Here is a 17,190-nt window from a genome sequence, read left to right as displayed (position 1 = left end):
TTTATTTGTTTTCACCACTTGATTTGCAGGAGGGTGGAGCTTGGGATTGGAAAAGTTTCAAGGTTATGAATCATGTTGCTGAAGGCAGGCAGAACTTCCAAGTCACGCTATTTATTGAAGGCAGCAGATGCTGTTATTCATGGCAGAGTGAACCGAGCATCACTCAGAAAGCAACCCTGTTTGCAGACCCCAAACCCAAGAAAGCCGGGATGGGCACTGCTGGAAAAGTAAGGGAAACATCTCATCTTTCTTATTCTCTTGAGCTAATAAGGGCGGGGGGCTACTTCTGTGACCTTTGAATCCAGTAGAGTAACTAAATGTTCAAGGCTGTTCCTTGAGAAAAGTGAGGCTGTTGTGTGGGCATATATGGGGGAAACATGGGGAAATTGTGTCAGAATGCCAACAGCAAGCAGCAGGATTTGATTGAAAATCACATGCAGAAAGTTCTTCTAGAAGGCAGCAAAGGGAAAAAGAGAACTATGGTTTATATGGGCATTATTCATGATTTAATTTCAAGCCAGCCATTCACTTGCTCTAGAGAGCAAATGGTTTCCGCAAGGAGACTTCCATAGAGTCAGCAGTGCGTACTCAACTCGTTTCCGGAGTCTAATGGGTCCAGGATCTCCTGCGCAGCTGCAGGGTAAGATGTGGCCACTGCTGAGGATGGGAAAGGCTGATTATGGAATGCGAAGTCAACAACGAAGTAACCACACTTTTCAAGTCTCTGAGGACATGCTTTGTCTAAAAGTGTAAGAGTAGGCATTCTTAGAAAATAGGACTACGCGGGAGATAAAGCATGCTTATCCCTTCAGAAGGTAACAGCCCCTGAACAGTGACAGTACTTGAAGAAATAAGACCGTTTTTCTTCCCACTTGAAGACTGGGATAGATCGGCCCTTGTCTTAAATGGGTACAGAACTGCTTAAGATGTGGGGCACCTATATTTGTTTTACTTTTAAACAACTTCACATTTAGTCAACTGAAAATTTTAGGAAGATGAAGATGACGTGTAAAATTCGGGTAACACAAGTGTCTCTGAGGCAGTACGAGGATGTTAGAATATGAAAAAGCTTTCCCACCAGAACTGAAGAGAGATAGAACAAAAACCTCTTAAGTTGAGTCGGGAATCCTGTAAAAAACTGATAATCACGAGAATTAGTTTTGTGCTACAGAAGTCAGTACCTTTTCTCATAGAAATAAATAGGACTTAGAGTTGAAAGGAATCTTCAATTAGTGGCAACACCATACAACCAGTTCTGTGACCTTCTTCATGTGACTCACAGTCACGAAGGGTTCAGAGACTCCAGGTAGCATCTCCTAACTACACAGCACATAAAATCAATAGCACAACGGATTTAGAATTTTCATTTGGCAATGTTATACAGTAGGGTAGTTCACAGGGGGATTATGTGCTCCACAAAACTGTTCTGGTATTTCCACGCATCTCAGAAAAAGAGGTTTGTAGTAGGAAGGCTGCTTGTTTGTTCCCGGCTGCCCAGACCGGAAATAACCACACAAAAACTGTATTAATTAAATCACTGCTTGGCTTATTAGCTCTAGCTTCGTATTGGCTAGCTCCTATATATTAACCCATTTCTATTAATCTGTGTATTACCACGTGGCTGTGGCTTACTGGCAGGGTTCTGTCCGGTATTTGTCTCTGGCAGGGTTATATGGCTTCTCCTAACTCTGCCTTCTTTCTCCCAGCCTTCAGTTTAGTTTTCCCCACCTAGCTCTACTCTACCCTACCACAGGCCAAAACAGTTTTTTTATTCATTAACCAATAAAAGCAACACTTTCCACACCAGAGGTTCCCTTATATCAGTCCTCCTCTGTTAATTTTTTGCTACTTCATTTTTTTAAAAAGATGATCATATTAATTTGCTAAAGATACCACAACAAATAACAGGGACTATGTCACTTAAAGAGCAGAGATTCATTTCCTCATACATCTGGGGTCTGGGATCCTGAGAACAGATGTTGAGAACATTGGTTCCTTTTGGAGCCTTGTTTAGGAGGTGTTCTTGCCATCTCTACATGACTTTCCCTTACGTCTATGTCTTAACCTCATTAGGAAAAAAATACTATTGGACTGGACTTTATTTGTTGATTTGGTGAAGCTTTCTGTACGTCCAACAAGGTGACCTTCCCCATTTTACTTTCAGTATCCTCTCCTAGGGCATATCTGTGTTCTACTTGAGAAATCTGTTGTCTCTCAGCACACAACACTTCCAGAGCATCATAGATTCCCATACTGGCAGCACTCACGTGGTTGTTAAGTTAGGGACCAGCCTGAAGCCTGAGTTACACAGCAGGATGAGACAGTGGGGGATTGCCTCTGCTGACCTATTGTTTCCTTTGTGACATTTTTTTACTGCCATTGTTGACTATAACAGTTCCTCCATGCTCTCTGACACTGCCATTAATGTGGTGTGAGGGTTCTAGTCTCATGTTGGCCAGATTACGCTGTAACTGAAAATACTTTCCCTGGCTAGTCAAAGGGTACATGTTAACTGAGATACTGGTGGCCCCCGCCACTCATCTGTTTCTAGTGTAATGTTCCCCACATTTAATCTCTGAACGGTGTTGAGTCATCTAAAGGAGCTTGCATGAGTTGGCCAATAAGTCGAGGAGTAGCTTGTGTCGTATGTCACACTTTTTCTTTTGGGCCACCAACTACCTCCTGAGCCTAGATTTCTCCTCCTATTTATTCTCTCTGCCTGGCAGCCCTGCCTTGCCTTTCCCCTTAATGGCCATTAAGCTCCTTATTAGACCAATCAGGTGCCTCAGGCAAGCAAGGTGAAACAAATCCTTTTATGTGTTTACATAATTAAACACACATTTAACAAATGCAGCATAAATAAATGTAATACATCTTTGCCTAGTTAAAATAACATTCCACAATATTTCCCCATTTTGTCTTACTAAAATGAAAGGGCTTAACTTAAACTTAGTAAAACTATATACAAGAAGAACATTTATCAAGTAAGAATTACACTCACAATCTCCAGTCCCTTTGTATTTGGCAAATTCAGAGAAATCACTATTATCTATTCTATCTTGATGAGTCTAAAGTTTTGTACTCAATATATACTTTCTATCGTAACTTAGGAAAACTGTAATTATAACTATCTAGTCTTCAACTTCACCAAAGACCCCAGAAGGATATCATATTACCTAAGTAGAAAGGAGGTATAGTTTCTGCTTTCAAAACTATAGAAATGACAGAGACATCTGGCCCCCTGGTTAGTCACTAAAGGTTCCTCTGCAACACTGTGCAATTCAGTCTTTGGTCTACAGGCCTAGAATATCTCACAGATTCTTCTTTGAAGCAGGAACTTTGAAGGACTTCACATTTTGTTTTGGCAAAGTTCAGCAGTTACTTTGCTGTGCGTCCTGCATGTCCAGTTTGTACAGCATACTGTCAGCAGTCAAGGCAAGGGTAGTTTCTTGCCCAGTGGCTAACTCAGCCACATGAAAGCAAACTCCATATGGAATTTCTTCAATTCCCATCATCTTCTCGAAGTAAATTGGTGCTGCTAGGAGCAAACGTGTCTCCTTTTCATGATAATTTAAGATGTAAGAGTTAGTTAATAAGAAGCCTAAGCTAATAGGCCAAAGAATATGTACTTAATATTAAGCCTCAGAGTGGTTATTTTGTAAGTGGCTACATGAGCTAGTGAGTGAGACCAGGTTGATGGAGAGAAACCTGTCTAGAAGGACCAGTGTAATAGAGAATATTTGAAGCCACGCCTGTTCTCAACAGCTTTTCTTAGTCTTGGAGGAAGATTCTATAACCCCTTTTTCCTATCACTGACGCTAAAGCCAGAAACATGTGGCTGAAGTTGTCAAGTTCTGCTGCTTGGTAGAGCTGGCTCATGGCCTCCTTGTTCAGTTATGTATTTACCAGCCTTCTGCTTTCCATGGTTTCCTCCGCTGCCTAATCTTGACTATCCTGGAACTCAGTCTGTCAACTATACTGGTCTTGAATTTAAGAGACCTGCTTGCTTAAATTCCCAGAGCACTGGGATTAAAGGCATGCACCATCACACCAGCTCGAAGCTTTCCTTTAATGCCTTTCCACAAATTGGACACTTAGCTGTGTTGTGTGGGATCTCGCCATGAAGTTGCCACACCCTTTATTCTATTTCTTAATCTGCTTACATCCTTGAACACAGGTCTTTGCTCCATTTTAATTCCTGGGGCTCCTTTTGTCCTCAAATTGTACATTTTGTATTTTTTCCTTGCTCAACTTGCTCCTTTTCATTTTAAATCTTTACTAGAGTTAGCACTAGTAACCATACAACAGGGTCTACACTAAGCTGTCTTGAGAATTTTCTTGGTCGATACAACTAATACAAAACTTTTCACTTTAGCCTCAGGTAGACTTTTCAGACAAGGCAAAAAGCAGCCACATTCTTTACCAAAACATCCGAAGAATGATCAATAGGCGAGATACTAAAATTCTTTGAATCCTCTTGAGCCAGGCCCCTACAGTTCAAATCACCCTCAGCATCACTGTCTTCCATGCTCCTCCTTTCATGACCCATTAATCAGTGCTTAAAGTGTCCCACTGTTTTCCTAACCCAAACCCCAAAAGTCCACATGCCTCCAAACAAAAGCATGGTCAGGCAGACCTTTCACAGCAATACCCCAGTCCCTGGTACCAACTGTTGTCTTAATTAGGGTTTCTATTGCTGTGAAGAAACTCCATGACCACAACAATTTTTTAATAAAAGAAACCATTTAATTAGGAGTAGGAGGACTTATAACTTCAAAGGTTTAGTCCATTATCTCCATGGCAGGACGTGACAATGTGTGGGAAGACATGTTGCTGGAGAAGGAGCTGAGAATTCTTCTTGAATTCTCTATGTGTCCCACTGAGAGTAGCTTGAGCACAGGATAACTCATCCCACCCCCACAGGGACACACTTCCTCCAACAAGGCCACACCTCCTAATAGTGCCACTCCTTTTGGAGGCCCATTTTCTTTCAAACCACACAGTGTCTTACGAAGTGAGTTGTCTCATTGCTTCCCCATGGCTGAGTGAGTTAGATGTGATTAAAGACTGGTTAAATCCTCACAGAATTTTACAGACTTGCCTTCATTAATAAGCAATACACAGATGACAGTTGCACTCATTTATCGCGTCTGAAATCATACCGATAGACTACTTTATTAGAATAGTGTGTGAATCTCAGCCCTGACCCTATGTGCTGTGTGTCAAGGGTCTGTCATTCCATGTCTCCGGCCTGCATTTTTCAGGCCATTACATCAGACAAAGGTCTACACAAGATGACCTGGAAGACTTCAGTTTCTGTCTTTGAAAATCAGAGTGTTAGATGTGATCTTCCGTGATACGTTTGACTCAGGGAGTCTGTGTATATGCTTAACACTTGTTATGACTCTTGACTTCTTAGGTTATTAAGTGCAAAGCAGCTGTACTATGGGGAATGAACCAGCCCTTCTCCATCGAGGAAGTAGAAGTGGCCCCACCAAAGGCTAAGGAAGTTCGTGTGAAGGTAAGAGCAGGGTTTGGAACACATAAACCTGAAACACGATCTCATTTACATATAGAAAGCTGCCTGTTAGACGGTTATGTATTTACTATTTTATATGTGGAGGGCTATCGAGGTTTACATTGGGGTGCCACCCCCCTTAAACCTCTCAGGATTCAGAAGGAAAGCTATAACAAGCGAAAACTGACTAGAAGAGGTCTGAGGGTGAACAAATCAACTCACATACATCTTTTCATCATGTCCCGTTTTTTTCTACCTATGTTCTTCCCAATGCCTTTTCAATGTTCTCCTTTCTCCTGGTGGTCTCTCTTGATTTTTCCCCAATCCCCTCAGGGTTTCCAGTTTATATACCCACACAGACGTAATCAACAATCCCTAATTAAGGGTGGGGCTTTAAATCAGTACAGAGTTCTAAGAAGAGGAAAAAGAGGGGTTTATGCACTAACCACATTTCTTAAGTGTGATTAATTATGCAGTGAGTTTGTAATTAGAAATGCAGAGAAGAAGGGGAGAAAAATACTACAGTGCTGTGCACTCTCTAAGTACTTCCGTTCCAGTGATGGCTGGGAACACAGCATTTCCGGTAGCCATGGCAACCAGTATAAGCTTCAGAAGGAAAATGGAGGGTCAAATGCTAGCTGATTAAGGGGAATAGAATCTCTTAGCCCCAGAGATAACAGCCAAGGTGGCTAGATCAAAGGGGAAACTGTGGAGGTATAAGATCCAGGGCCTGCCATTTTCAACCTCCAGGCCAAGTCATGGCTTTGTTTCTGTTGATGCCTGAATGAGACGTATTTGCTTTCTCTGAGGCCTTTTCCACAATCCAAGGTACCCAGTATCTATTTTATATATCAAGATTATAAGGCGAAATGAAAAGTCATCCGGTTGCTCGTACAGAAAGATGTTATGCTCAATGAATAATTTATACACTGCAGGGATATTTTGGCATGAATTCCACCACAGAAATAGAGGGGCACTATGGCTTCATAAGGGTTTACAGACTTGACAGAGGCTTCTCAAAAGACAGATGTTCCTGAAGCTCTGCAAATTTGGTTCCTCATTAGATTATACTCCTGCGAGTTACTCTATTGATCTGCCAGCTACACTTCACTGTATAATGCTTGTGGCCCACAGCAGAGGGTGTTTATCTGCATGCATGTCTGTACACCTCATGTGTTCTTAGCGTGAAGAAGGCCCGAATAGGGCATTGGATTTCCTGGAACTGAAGTTACAGAGATGCCATTGTGAGATGCCATGTAGGTCCTGGGAAACAAACCCAGGTCCTCTGGAAGAGCAGCCAGTGCTCTTAACTAACTGCCGAGGCCATATCTCTAGCCCAGAGTCTGGCTTCTTAAAAATAGGTTTCCCAACTAATCCTCCAACCAATTCATGCATATAGTTAGGGAAGCAGCCAAGCTGGCTGTGAAATTCACCAACATTGTCCATTAAGAACAACAATGCTAATCTAGCTCATTAAAGAGAAAATTTGTTGAATTTTTACTGATGTAGTATTTGATAGAAAATCAACAGCACGACCAAGAATTGTTTTACAATCTTCTGGGATTCACAGTGTGCTGGGACGTGTATTTATGCATGTATGTGTATATTAGTAAATGTGGTACAAGAAACAGAACCTTGGGCATCATGCATGCCAGACAAGCACTCTGGCAAGGAATTATATCTCTAGCCATGTTTTTACCTCTTGCTTGGAGACAGCAAGTCTCCAAGTCTAAGTCTCCAAGTCTAAGTCAAGTGGGCTGACCTTGACCTCACTTTGTAGCAGCCTGGGCAGGATGTGAACTTTGTGATCCTCTTGCCTCTGTCTCCCAAATAGATGGGATTGCAGGCTTGTGTCACCAGGGCTACCCAGAGGACTTTCACTAGGGACTCATTTATGCCTGAGAAGCAATGACTTCCTTCAGTAACCCCCACTTTTGGACAACCCTTTGGTTCAGATGCCCTTGTTGAGTAGGCTTTGGTGCTAATCTGACCTCTTCCCTGTAGGAAAGAACCAAGATCCAAGCAGGAAGGGAAGCAGCAATGCTGTACGTCCCCGAAGCAAGGGAAATTAGCCTGATGCTTGGTTTAGGCTCAGACTGTCTTAGCATCAACACTCTAATGCGGGAAAATGATACAGAGTTAAAGAGCGCAAGTTAAATATCCCATTGTAAAATGGTCCACTTGCTGGTTGGGCAATGCTTATTGTTGTTGTTTTGTTTGAACAGATTTTGGCCACAGGAATCTGTCGCACAGACGACCATGTGATAAAAGGAGCAATGGTGTCCAAGTTTCCAGTGATCGTGGGCCATGAAGCAGTTGGGGTTGTGGAGAGTGTTGGAGAAGGGGTCACTACAGTGAGACCAGGTACGGAGGCCTGGGTTATGCTATGGACGGGAGCAGCACATCCTCACTGGGCATCAGTAGAGACGCAACCCAGCTTACAGAGACACAAGGAGAGCAGTCTAAATGTTTCCAGGGCTACCCTGAAACTCACCACAGAGCCCAGGCTGGCAATCTTCCCGGGCCACCCGCCACTGTTACAAGATTGCAGGCATGAGCCCCCACACTGCCTTACTTCATAGCTTAATGCAAACGAATGACATCTCCCATCGCGCTACTTTCCTTCTAGGTGACCAAGTCATCCCCCTCTTCCTACCACAGTGTAGAGAATGCAATGCCTGCCGTAACCCCGAGGGCAATCTCTGCATTCGGAGCGAGTAGGTGCCATTTTTCACTCTGTTACTCGAGTTCCCTGTGCTAGCTTCTGAACTGACTTAAGTAATGTGTGCATTTGCTGTTCTCGAACAGTCTGACAGGCCGTGGAGTACTGGCCGATGGCACCACCAGGTTCACGTGCAAGGGCAAACCGGTCCAGCACTTCATGAACACTAGCACCTTCTCGGAGTACACGGTGCTGGATGAATCTTCGGTAGCTAAGATCGACGGCGCGGCTCCTCCCGAGAGAGCCTGTCTCATTGGCTGTGGGTTTTCAACTGGCTATGGGGCTGCCGTTAAAACTGCCAAGGTAAGAATCGGGACTGACTAGCGTAGCTTCTGCCTTCCTGCCTGTTAGCCTTCCAGAGGGTTTTCTCTGAACTCTAATCTGAGTGAAACATTGGGAAAACATACATGCTGCCAGATGAACTGGAAGAAAACGTGGGGGTGAAGGGAGGGTGTCAAAATAGAAATTTTATTTCTAAATCTATGGAGCTACAATTTCTGGATCTGCTTTCTGTTTCTGCAACATCTCCAGCAAGTTAAATCACTAAAGTTAATATTCAGTCCTGAAACGAACCTCTTTCCCACCGAAGGCTGACTGATGTTGGTATGTTAAGGATGCAGACTCAATGGCTTAAACAACAAAGGTTTATTTTCTGAGTCCTGGAGATCCGAAGTCCACGGTCAAAGTGCTGGCAGGGTTGCTTCCTCCTGCGGACCGCTGCAGGAGGATCTGCTGCGGGAGGACCTGCTTTAGGCTGCTCTTCTTGCTATATCCATGGCTGCCAATCTCCCAGTTTTTCCATATCGTCTTCCCGACTGCATCATTATAGCTAAATTTCAATTTTTGAAAAATAAGATCACCAGTCACATTGGATTGGGGATGTGCTAGTCGGTTTTACGTTGCTGTAACGATCTGCCTGAATATAGGTATGTTAAAAAGAAAACAGGTATTTGAGGACCAAAAGTTCTAGCTCACATGGTTCCATCTCTTCAGCCTCTGGCTAGGGACCTCTACCAGCTTAAAAAACAACTGGAGACAGCAGGGTAGAGCAGAGACCAAGTGCAGCATGTGACCCCACACAGCCCACTCTCCAGGGAACTAACCAAGGTCCCCCACGAATTAATCCCTGTGGAGGACAGCCCCTTCAAGGACCCACTCATTCATCATGAGGCCACAAGGGTTTCACAGCCACTTGCTTGGTGGCACTGGACACCAAGTCCCCAGCACACAGCTTATGAACCATAGCTCTAACTACATCTAAGCCACAGCAGGGCGATTCCTAATGACCTCATTGTAACTTGATGACCCCTAAATAGGACCAGCTGCTGAGGTACAGAAAGCTAACATTTCCACACACGGGTTGGAGGGCACAGGGAAGACCAGAACAGCTTCCGTGTAACCCCAAATCCTAGTGAGGTTCTAAGCTGTCATTTGGATCCAATCTTTGTTCTTCTTCTAGCAGGAAAATGGCTAGGGGCTGAACCCTTCTCTAATCTAGCAGAGTACTAGGTAAAAATCCCAAAGGTGATTTAAGAAGAATTTCTTCCTTGAGTTACCCATCAACCATTGAATTACATATCACATGGAGGTTAGACTTAGCTGGGGCAAAATAAGACAATAGATCTCTAAATGACTCAGAGTCATGGCTATTCAGACACTGCCAGTCAGACCAAACGTAAAACAAATCCGTATGGCTTTGTGGAAAGACAACAGAGAGAACTCAGGGCTTGTCTAATCCTCCCGTGAGGGCGGAGGGGGTTGTGGGTAGGGCTCGGCCGGCTACAAAGGCTGCTGGCCTCTGGGTAAACCTTTAGCAAGGGCTGCAGATGTTGCCTTCACTTTGGCAAATCCTTCTTTTCTCATACATTTTTCTTCTCCTAATTCTTTTGGTGTCAATGCCATCTGAGTAAGTCACCTGGAGTCCTGGCCCAAGTCACAGCCATCCTCTGAATTTTGTGTTCCTGACACGGAGACTCCTTGCCAGGTTTCACGGTTAATTCCTGGAGGAACTTTCCTCTCCACAGGTCAGCCCTGGCTCCACCTGTGCTGTGTTCGGCCTGGGAGGAGTTGGCCTGTCCGTCATCATGGGCTGTAAGGCAGCTGGTGCCTCCAGGATCATTGGAATTGACATCAACAAAGACAAATTCCCAAAGGCCCTGGCTGTAGGCGCCACCGAGTGTATCAGTCCCAAGGACTCCACCAAGCCTATCAGCGAGGTGCTGTCGGACATGACCGGGAACACCCTGCAATACACTTTTGAAGTTATTGGGCGTCTTGAAACCATGGTAAGACTCGAGAGTCAGGGGGCCATAAAGTACCCAAGCTACAAGATGTATTCAGGCTAAAACTGATTTTACATGGCCTTCTTAACAATCAACTATGGAACATCTGTGACTCGGGCCAGGAAAGAGGACTGGTGAGGTGGCGAAGTGGGCGAAGGTGCTTGTCTCCAAGCCTGACGACCTGCGTTTGATTTTCAGTACTTACATGTAGAAAAGAGAACCAGCTCCCACAAGCGTGTCCTCTGATCTCCACGCACACTCCATGGCAAGCCCTTGCCCACACCCATGAACAAATAAATGCATAAAAATGCGATGAAAATATAATGATAACCACATAACAATTTTGCCTAAAAGTCGCAATCTTAAGATCGGTTTTACCTGATCATGTAAGTATCATATCATGCCATTTTCATGCCGTCCTGTGGCCCGTTATTTTCCTTGTGTGCCCCGGGGGTCTTGGCAAAAGTGATTCCCTGTCTTGAATTTGTTTTGTGATGAGAACTGAGGAGAGCTAAGGAGGCGATGCGGAGGGAAGGGGTTGTCTACACATGGCTACCTTCCTCCAAACCTCCCCTGGCTTCACCCAGCTTAGCTGTCCTGCCTCAGTCCCCAGTACACATGAACTTCAGCACTCTGAACAACACCTCCTCTGAGGCACCCCACGGCTGACAGCACAGAGTTCTTGGAATTACAAAGCCATGGCCTTGTGTAGAATTAGGAGTCCTGGAAACTGGACAAAGCCAGTCTTGCTCTCTTAACTGGTGACATTTGCTCTAAGGCATTTATTTGGTAATGGAGAAGAAACCTCCAGTTCATCATCCCCGCCACAGCCCCTCTTTGGTGTCACCTGGAATGTGTTCTGGAGCGACTGTGGCATTCTAGGGCGCACATTACAGAGCAGGGAGCCAGACAGATCCACTGTGAGGTCTGCTCATTCTGAGGTGGAAGCTTGAGAAGTGCCGTCTGAAGCACACTGTCGGGTGTTGTATTCTACTGGGTATTCAAGTGTTATTAATGGATAACCGGAAGGACGAATGAACAAAAACGTGGACCTAGAGCCAGAGATGTTGTCAAGAAAAGAAACTCCGTTGCCTCATATTTTAGGGTTTGTGCTTAATTTTCAAATGAAAACTTCATTCTAATTGATTTAGCTCAAATAACAACTAAGGCTTATCTGAAGTCTTCGTGTTGGTATGAATGTTAGTCACTGAAGGTCGATTAAACGTACTGAAAAACAATGACAATTACAATGGCCACAGTAAAGTCTACTTGCTATCCTAAGAGGTATATGCTGGTAGGGATTATTAAGGACTAAAGTTGCACTGAGAAGTTTTAAATCAAATAGAAACATAAGGCCTAGATTTGGTAGTTGGAAACCATGTTAACTACTGGAACTCTGACCACCTGCTGTCATTCCTGAGCCCATGACCTCCATAAGCAAACAATCTCCTTCATTTTGAACTCAGGTTGATGCCCTCTCTTCTTGCCATATGAACTATGGAACCAGTGTGGTAGTTGGCGCTCCTCCATCAGCCAAGATGCTCAGTTATGACCCAATGCTCCTCTTCACTGGGCGGACGTGGAAGGGTTGCGTCTTTGGAGGTGAGAGCAGCTGGGCCCCTGGACTGCAAGTAGTAACTTTCCTTCTCCTGCCTCATCTCCTCACCCTCCAAGTACATTCTTCCAAGGATGAGTGGTAAATGACCCCAAGTGGAGCTGGCCATAGCAATCGCACAAAAGACAGCTATCTGTTCCGTTAGTGACTCAGGGCTAGCACCAGGGGGCACACTTTAGTATCTGCAACTCCTGTGACCCAAAAGCCTGAATAAAAAGGCATCAGACATTGTCTCCACCGGGATGACTTCCATGGCAGAAAATTCTGATGACATCCCTTGTTTTCCACACACACACACACACACACACACACACACACACACACACACACACACAAGACACTCACTTATGACAGAGAGCTTGCCCTACTCATGAAGACCTTGGCAAAAGTTCTGTGCCCAGAGCCCAAATAAATAAACAGCTGGAATGCCACATTCCATAGGGACAGTTCAACTTCCCCCCAAAACAACAAAGAAGCTGTAAGGATGAGGCCAGAATCACTCTCCTGCAGTAGGCAGTATAATGACATTTTCAATCCCTGCCCATGATGTCTCGTTCTCTGGTACCTTCATGCAGCACTAGGAACGTAGGTGGTACTCCTCATATTAGATTCTGTCTTATACAGAGAGAGAGAATAATAACCATTTGAGGGCCCATTGAGAGCGTAAGAAGGAGAAAGATGATTGTTCTTGAATTAGAGAAGTACATAATTTGTTGGAAAATACAAACAAAATATGAATGGAATACTAAAAAAATTAATGTTGCAATTAAATTGATGATGATCCATGTTCAGATTTCCAGACTGCAGAAGGAGCAAGTTGGGGACCAGTGGGAAGGGGATGGAGATCAAGAGGTGGTCACGTGACATTCATATGGCTAGCGTTTACCACTGTTACTCTACTCCTTTCTAGGATCATTTAGTGTTGATCCCACGGTGACAACGACACTCTCAGTCGCATGTTTATAGTACAAAACCCAATGTTGGATATATTGTTAGGCCTTCTGATTTTCAGATACTGTGAGGAACACGTGCTATAGATAGGCTGCTAGCTATGAGCCTATCGCTCAAGGAAAGGTCTCACTAGAGACAGACACAGAAATGTTGTAAATATAGCTTATTTGAAGTCTTTAGAATAGAAGAGATCACCCTGAGAGACACAAAGAGGAGAAAAGGTAGAGAACTAAGCCCTGGGACACAGTAGAAGTCTGGGAGATGTGAAGGTTTCTATCTTACAGAACGATCTTTTCCTAGCTGAGGTAGGAGAATGAGGAATGAGGATGATAACGTGACAGGAAACAAGTGAGCAGAGTGAGGGGCAGGGGGACTTCAACCACCAAGACTCCCCAGAGTACAAATTTACATAGGAATCCTAGTCGACCATTGTGCCAAAATGACCATGGGAGAAAGCTAGGCTAGAGCTGGAAGGGCAGTGTGCTAGAGTATAAACCCATATGGGGTGAACTCGCGAGAGAATCAAAGGGACTGGAACCAGAAAGAGTGCAGGGGAGACGGTTCTCTCTGTGGTTCTGTGCGACACAGAGGTGTGGGACAACAGGAAGGAGACACAGGAATCAGGAAGGGGTTTGTGAGCCGTAGTTTCTTAAATGGGAGAAATACAGCTCACTTGTATGTTGGGAATGACTCAACTGGGGGATGTCGAGAATGCATAAGAGAAATGACACAAATATAATGCCATAAAATGTGAGGATTGCGTAGCGACACACGCAGAACTAGCCCGAGTTTACGCACAGGTTGGAAGAGCAGAGATGATGTCCCCAAACTGGTGACTGAGCTCCTGGAGAAGAAGTTTGACCTGGACCAGTTGGTAACCCACACCTTGCCTTTCAAAAACATCAATGAAGGATTTGAATTGCTTTATTCAGGGCAAAGGTATGTTTCTTATGGTGTCTTTTGATGCTTTCTCACTTTTAAAAATTAGTATTTATAAATATACCCATCTCCTTCCCTTCTTTTGGATCATTTAAGCTAGCCAGGGAAACATAGCTACTCTCTTAGAAGGTCAGCCCTATATGAGCTCTTTTAAATACCCTAGGCTTTAGTTTTTCACAGAAGACGGATTTCATTGACCATTTTTTTTAAAAAAACATAAAGCTGCTAGAATTCTCCAGCAGTGCCGCAACGAACGTATTTATAGTTCCCAAAACTCTTTTGCAACTTGTTTGCTTTCTGGATTTTGTTTCTCAGATGTTATTCTTGCCATATCCAGCTGATGAAACTAAGGTTACAAAAGGCAAATAAATAATATCTGGTCTCACGGGAGCATTGCCAGGGTGCACTCTGTTCACACAGGCTAGACTTCTCACCCGAAGCGCTGTAAACCAGGCAAACAGTGGGTGTTCCTCTCGCCCGCCCTCTTCTCCCTCCCGAGCACCAGGCAAGAGCAAGGTGGAGTGGGAAGGAGTCAAAGTTGAGCTCCCCTTTCCTTATGGAGTCTGGGACCTGCCTGTGAGATCAGAATAGACGACGTTCATGGGTTGTGTAAATATCAAGCGTCCACAGCATGCAGTGGGTTTGGATTCTGCTATAACGGGAACTAATGTTTCTCTTCCGTGTTCTTTCCCTGCCTGAAGCAGTCGACAGAGTCATAACATTATGTGCGCTGTTCAAATTTTAATTTTTAAACAATGAATGGGCTTCTACCTGGAGAAAAGTCGAAATTTATTTACATACACAGAACTAATATTTTAGTATGGTTCAAAAAAAATAGTTGCTAGTTGTTTTCCAAATAAACAAAACTGCTTTTGGAAATCTTACTTCTCCTATCTCCCTATGCAGAAACTTCCCAAATGACATTTGCAAACCTGAGCCCTTCAATGTCCATGACTTCCTGCACAGGACCCCCAGAGTGTTTCACTTCTGTCTAGTTCACCAAACAACTCTTGCTTTTGTGCATCTAAGCAGACGATGACACTTGTTCTGCTTTTACAGAGTAGAAACCACAGCTCTGCATCTTCATTGACTCCTGCCCAGTGTGTCCAAAGTGATTCTGAGACCTGCAGACAGGACCCCACACACTCACCCCTGCCCATCCCCTCTCCTCCAGTGTCTCTCCTCTTCCCTGCCCATAATCATCCTTTTGGCCCAGTCTGATCCTGGCTCCTCTGGGCATGCTGACACTAACTTAATGGGCCTTCTGCTTTCTGTTTTCCAATCCCAGTCAGCCTTCTCCAATATCAATGTGCCAGAGTGGCTTTATTACTGAACTAAAGCCCCCTTTCATTTATTAAGTAATCTAATATTCAGTAACTAAGAACACAACACCCACTCTCCCGCAGTTCCTGTATCTGGGATACAGGGAAGGTAGGTCTTGCCTGCTTTTACCATCTCTTAGGCATTGAGGAGTCTACACCCTCTTGGATTGTCTTTCCCATTCTCCCTGTCATGGCCTTAGTCCTGTTATTGCAGGACAAACTCTTTCTTGTTGACAATTGCAATTTAAGTAGGTACTCCCAGAGTCAATTCTTTATCCACTGGGCTTCCCTCAGCAGAAGGCACAGAAGGCGTGGACCTCAAACCCAGATGACTTTTCCTTAACGGAATTAATTATATAACTTTTATAATAGAAAGGAACATTTTTCTTTTTTAAAAACCATATACATATACACACATACTCATACATACATTTGCACACATATATACATACACACATATACTTACGAGCACATATATGCATGCATATATACACATACACATACTCATACACGTACACGCACGCATGCATATATGCATATACACATACTCATACATGCACACATATGCATACATCTTATGCACAAATCACTAAAGGCTGTTCATTATCCATTTCAGCATTCGCACGGTCCTGACCTTCTAAGATCTGAGAGGTGGGTGCTCTGTGCTGGTGACTGTGGCCGGAAACCTTCTTCCCGACAGTGCCCCCTGAGATCATGAGTCTGTCTCAGAAACACACGCAGCAGTAGATTCGATGAAGATATAGAGGCTCTGTAGAGTCTGACAAACCTTTATAATTTAGTTTACCAAGTGCCAAGGATTAGCAGGGAACTCAATAGTAACATTAAGTGTTTTGTGTTTTCTAAGGCTATAATTCTATATTTTTATAAACATATACTTGGATTTCTATTTGCTAGAAAAGGGATTGTTTGCAGAATTTTGCCTGGTTGTTGGGACTTAAGGCAGACGCAGTATGGAGAAAAAGACAGCTCCTCATTCTGATTTTTTTTGACAGAAATGCTTTTAAAATGTGTTATAAATTAACTTGAAATAGATTGTGAAATTGCACGCACTACTTGATTAGATAAAGAAATTGGGAAACTTAAGGGACGGGCACATTTTTCAATAATTAACCTTAAGAATTATCATTATAAAGCTTTGTGACATTCAAAAGGCTCAACAGTGTCTGGGACTATTTGTTGGTGTACATTAATAGCCTATAAGACAAAAAATTTAGAATAGCAATTAAATATGAATTATGGCTATAAGCACTTTGTGGTGTTTAGCACAATATTCAGTTTAATAAAGTAGAATTACAAGTCCTTAAGACCCTAGTTACATGATAATAACTACATGAAGATGTTTCTATTTTGCTGTAACGACACCAGCATGTATTTATCTGCATCTGTCTGTGGAATGTACATACATGTAATATGTGTTGGAATTTCATTGTGGTATGTATCAGACTGGCCTAGCATGTGGTCTGAGACAGCTTCAAGCTAGGATTACCAGCATGTACACCTGACTGAAAGTTCTCAATAAAATCAAAAGTTACACAAAATGGTTTGTGGTGACAAGTTTGTTTGCGAGGTGCAGTTTTATTTAATGGGTTGAGATTTTAATCATTGTAGAGTATTGAAGTTATCTGGAAACAAAATGATGTGTAAGAAAAAGAAGTTGAGCAGAAACAGCAGAAATTTGGAATTTTCATATAAGAACATAGTATAGTTTGGAATATATGAGCCAAATCCAGGTAGTTATGAGTCAAATCCATAATGAATATTTCCCAATAAAGAGTGACTTGAACCCAAAGGGAAACCATGCTCCTTTCTGGGAGAGAATT

The 17,190-nt window shown here is 43.4% G+C and overlaps 2 protein-coding genes across 2 annotated transcripts in view; one reads left to right on the top strand and one right to left on the bottom strand.

Moving 5' to 3' along the window:
- Positions 1 to 17,190, bottom strand: part of CUNH4orf17 (chromosome unknown C4orf17 homolog) — a 74,454-nt gene that overhangs the window by 34,067 nt on the left and 23,197 nt on the right. The gene's annotated exons all lie outside the window — the stretch shown is intronic.
- Adh7 (alcohol dehydrogenase 7 (class IV), mu or sigma polypeptide) lies at positions 102 to 16,902 on the top strand. Its single transcript, XM_050126838.1, has 9 exons — positions 102 to 227; positions 5,420 to 5,521; positions 7,744 to 7,882; positions 8,148 to 8,235; positions 8,327 to 8,543; positions 10,265 to 10,525; positions 11,989 to 12,124; positions 13,889 to 14,027; positions 15,966 to 16,902. Exons 1-9 carry the CDS (start codon positions 210 to 212, stop codon positions 15,988 to 15,990), a joined length of 1,125 nt encoding a protein of 374 aa, XP_049982795.1. The 5' UTR covers positions 102 to 209; the 3' UTR covers positions 15,991 to 16,902.

Source organism: Alexandromys fortis, unplaced genomic scaffold (genome assembly GCF_014885135.2).
Source record: "Alexandromys fortis isolate MF-2015 unplaced genomic scaffold, M_Fortis_MF-2015_v1.1 scaffold_274, whole genome shotgun sequence".
NCBI classification, from domain to species: domain Eukaryota; kingdom Metazoa; phylum Chordata; class Mammalia; order Rodentia; family Cricetidae; genus Alexandromys; species Alexandromys fortis.
Note: the sequence above shows the minus strand (reverse complement) of the source record. Positions and strands in the feature narration are given on the sequence as shown.

Bases quoted from the DNA above. Each gene is read 5' to 3' on its own strand.
- Adh7 (XM_050126838.1), top strand. The intron at 5,522-7,743 runs GTAAGAGCAGGG...TTGTTTGAACAG, and splicing joins CTAAGGAAGTTCGTGTGAAG to ATTTTGGCCACAGGAATCTG. The intron at 10,526-11,988 runs GTAAGACTCGAG...TTTTGAACTCAG, and splicing joins TTGGGCGTCTTGAAACCATG to GTTGATGCCCTCTCTTCTTG.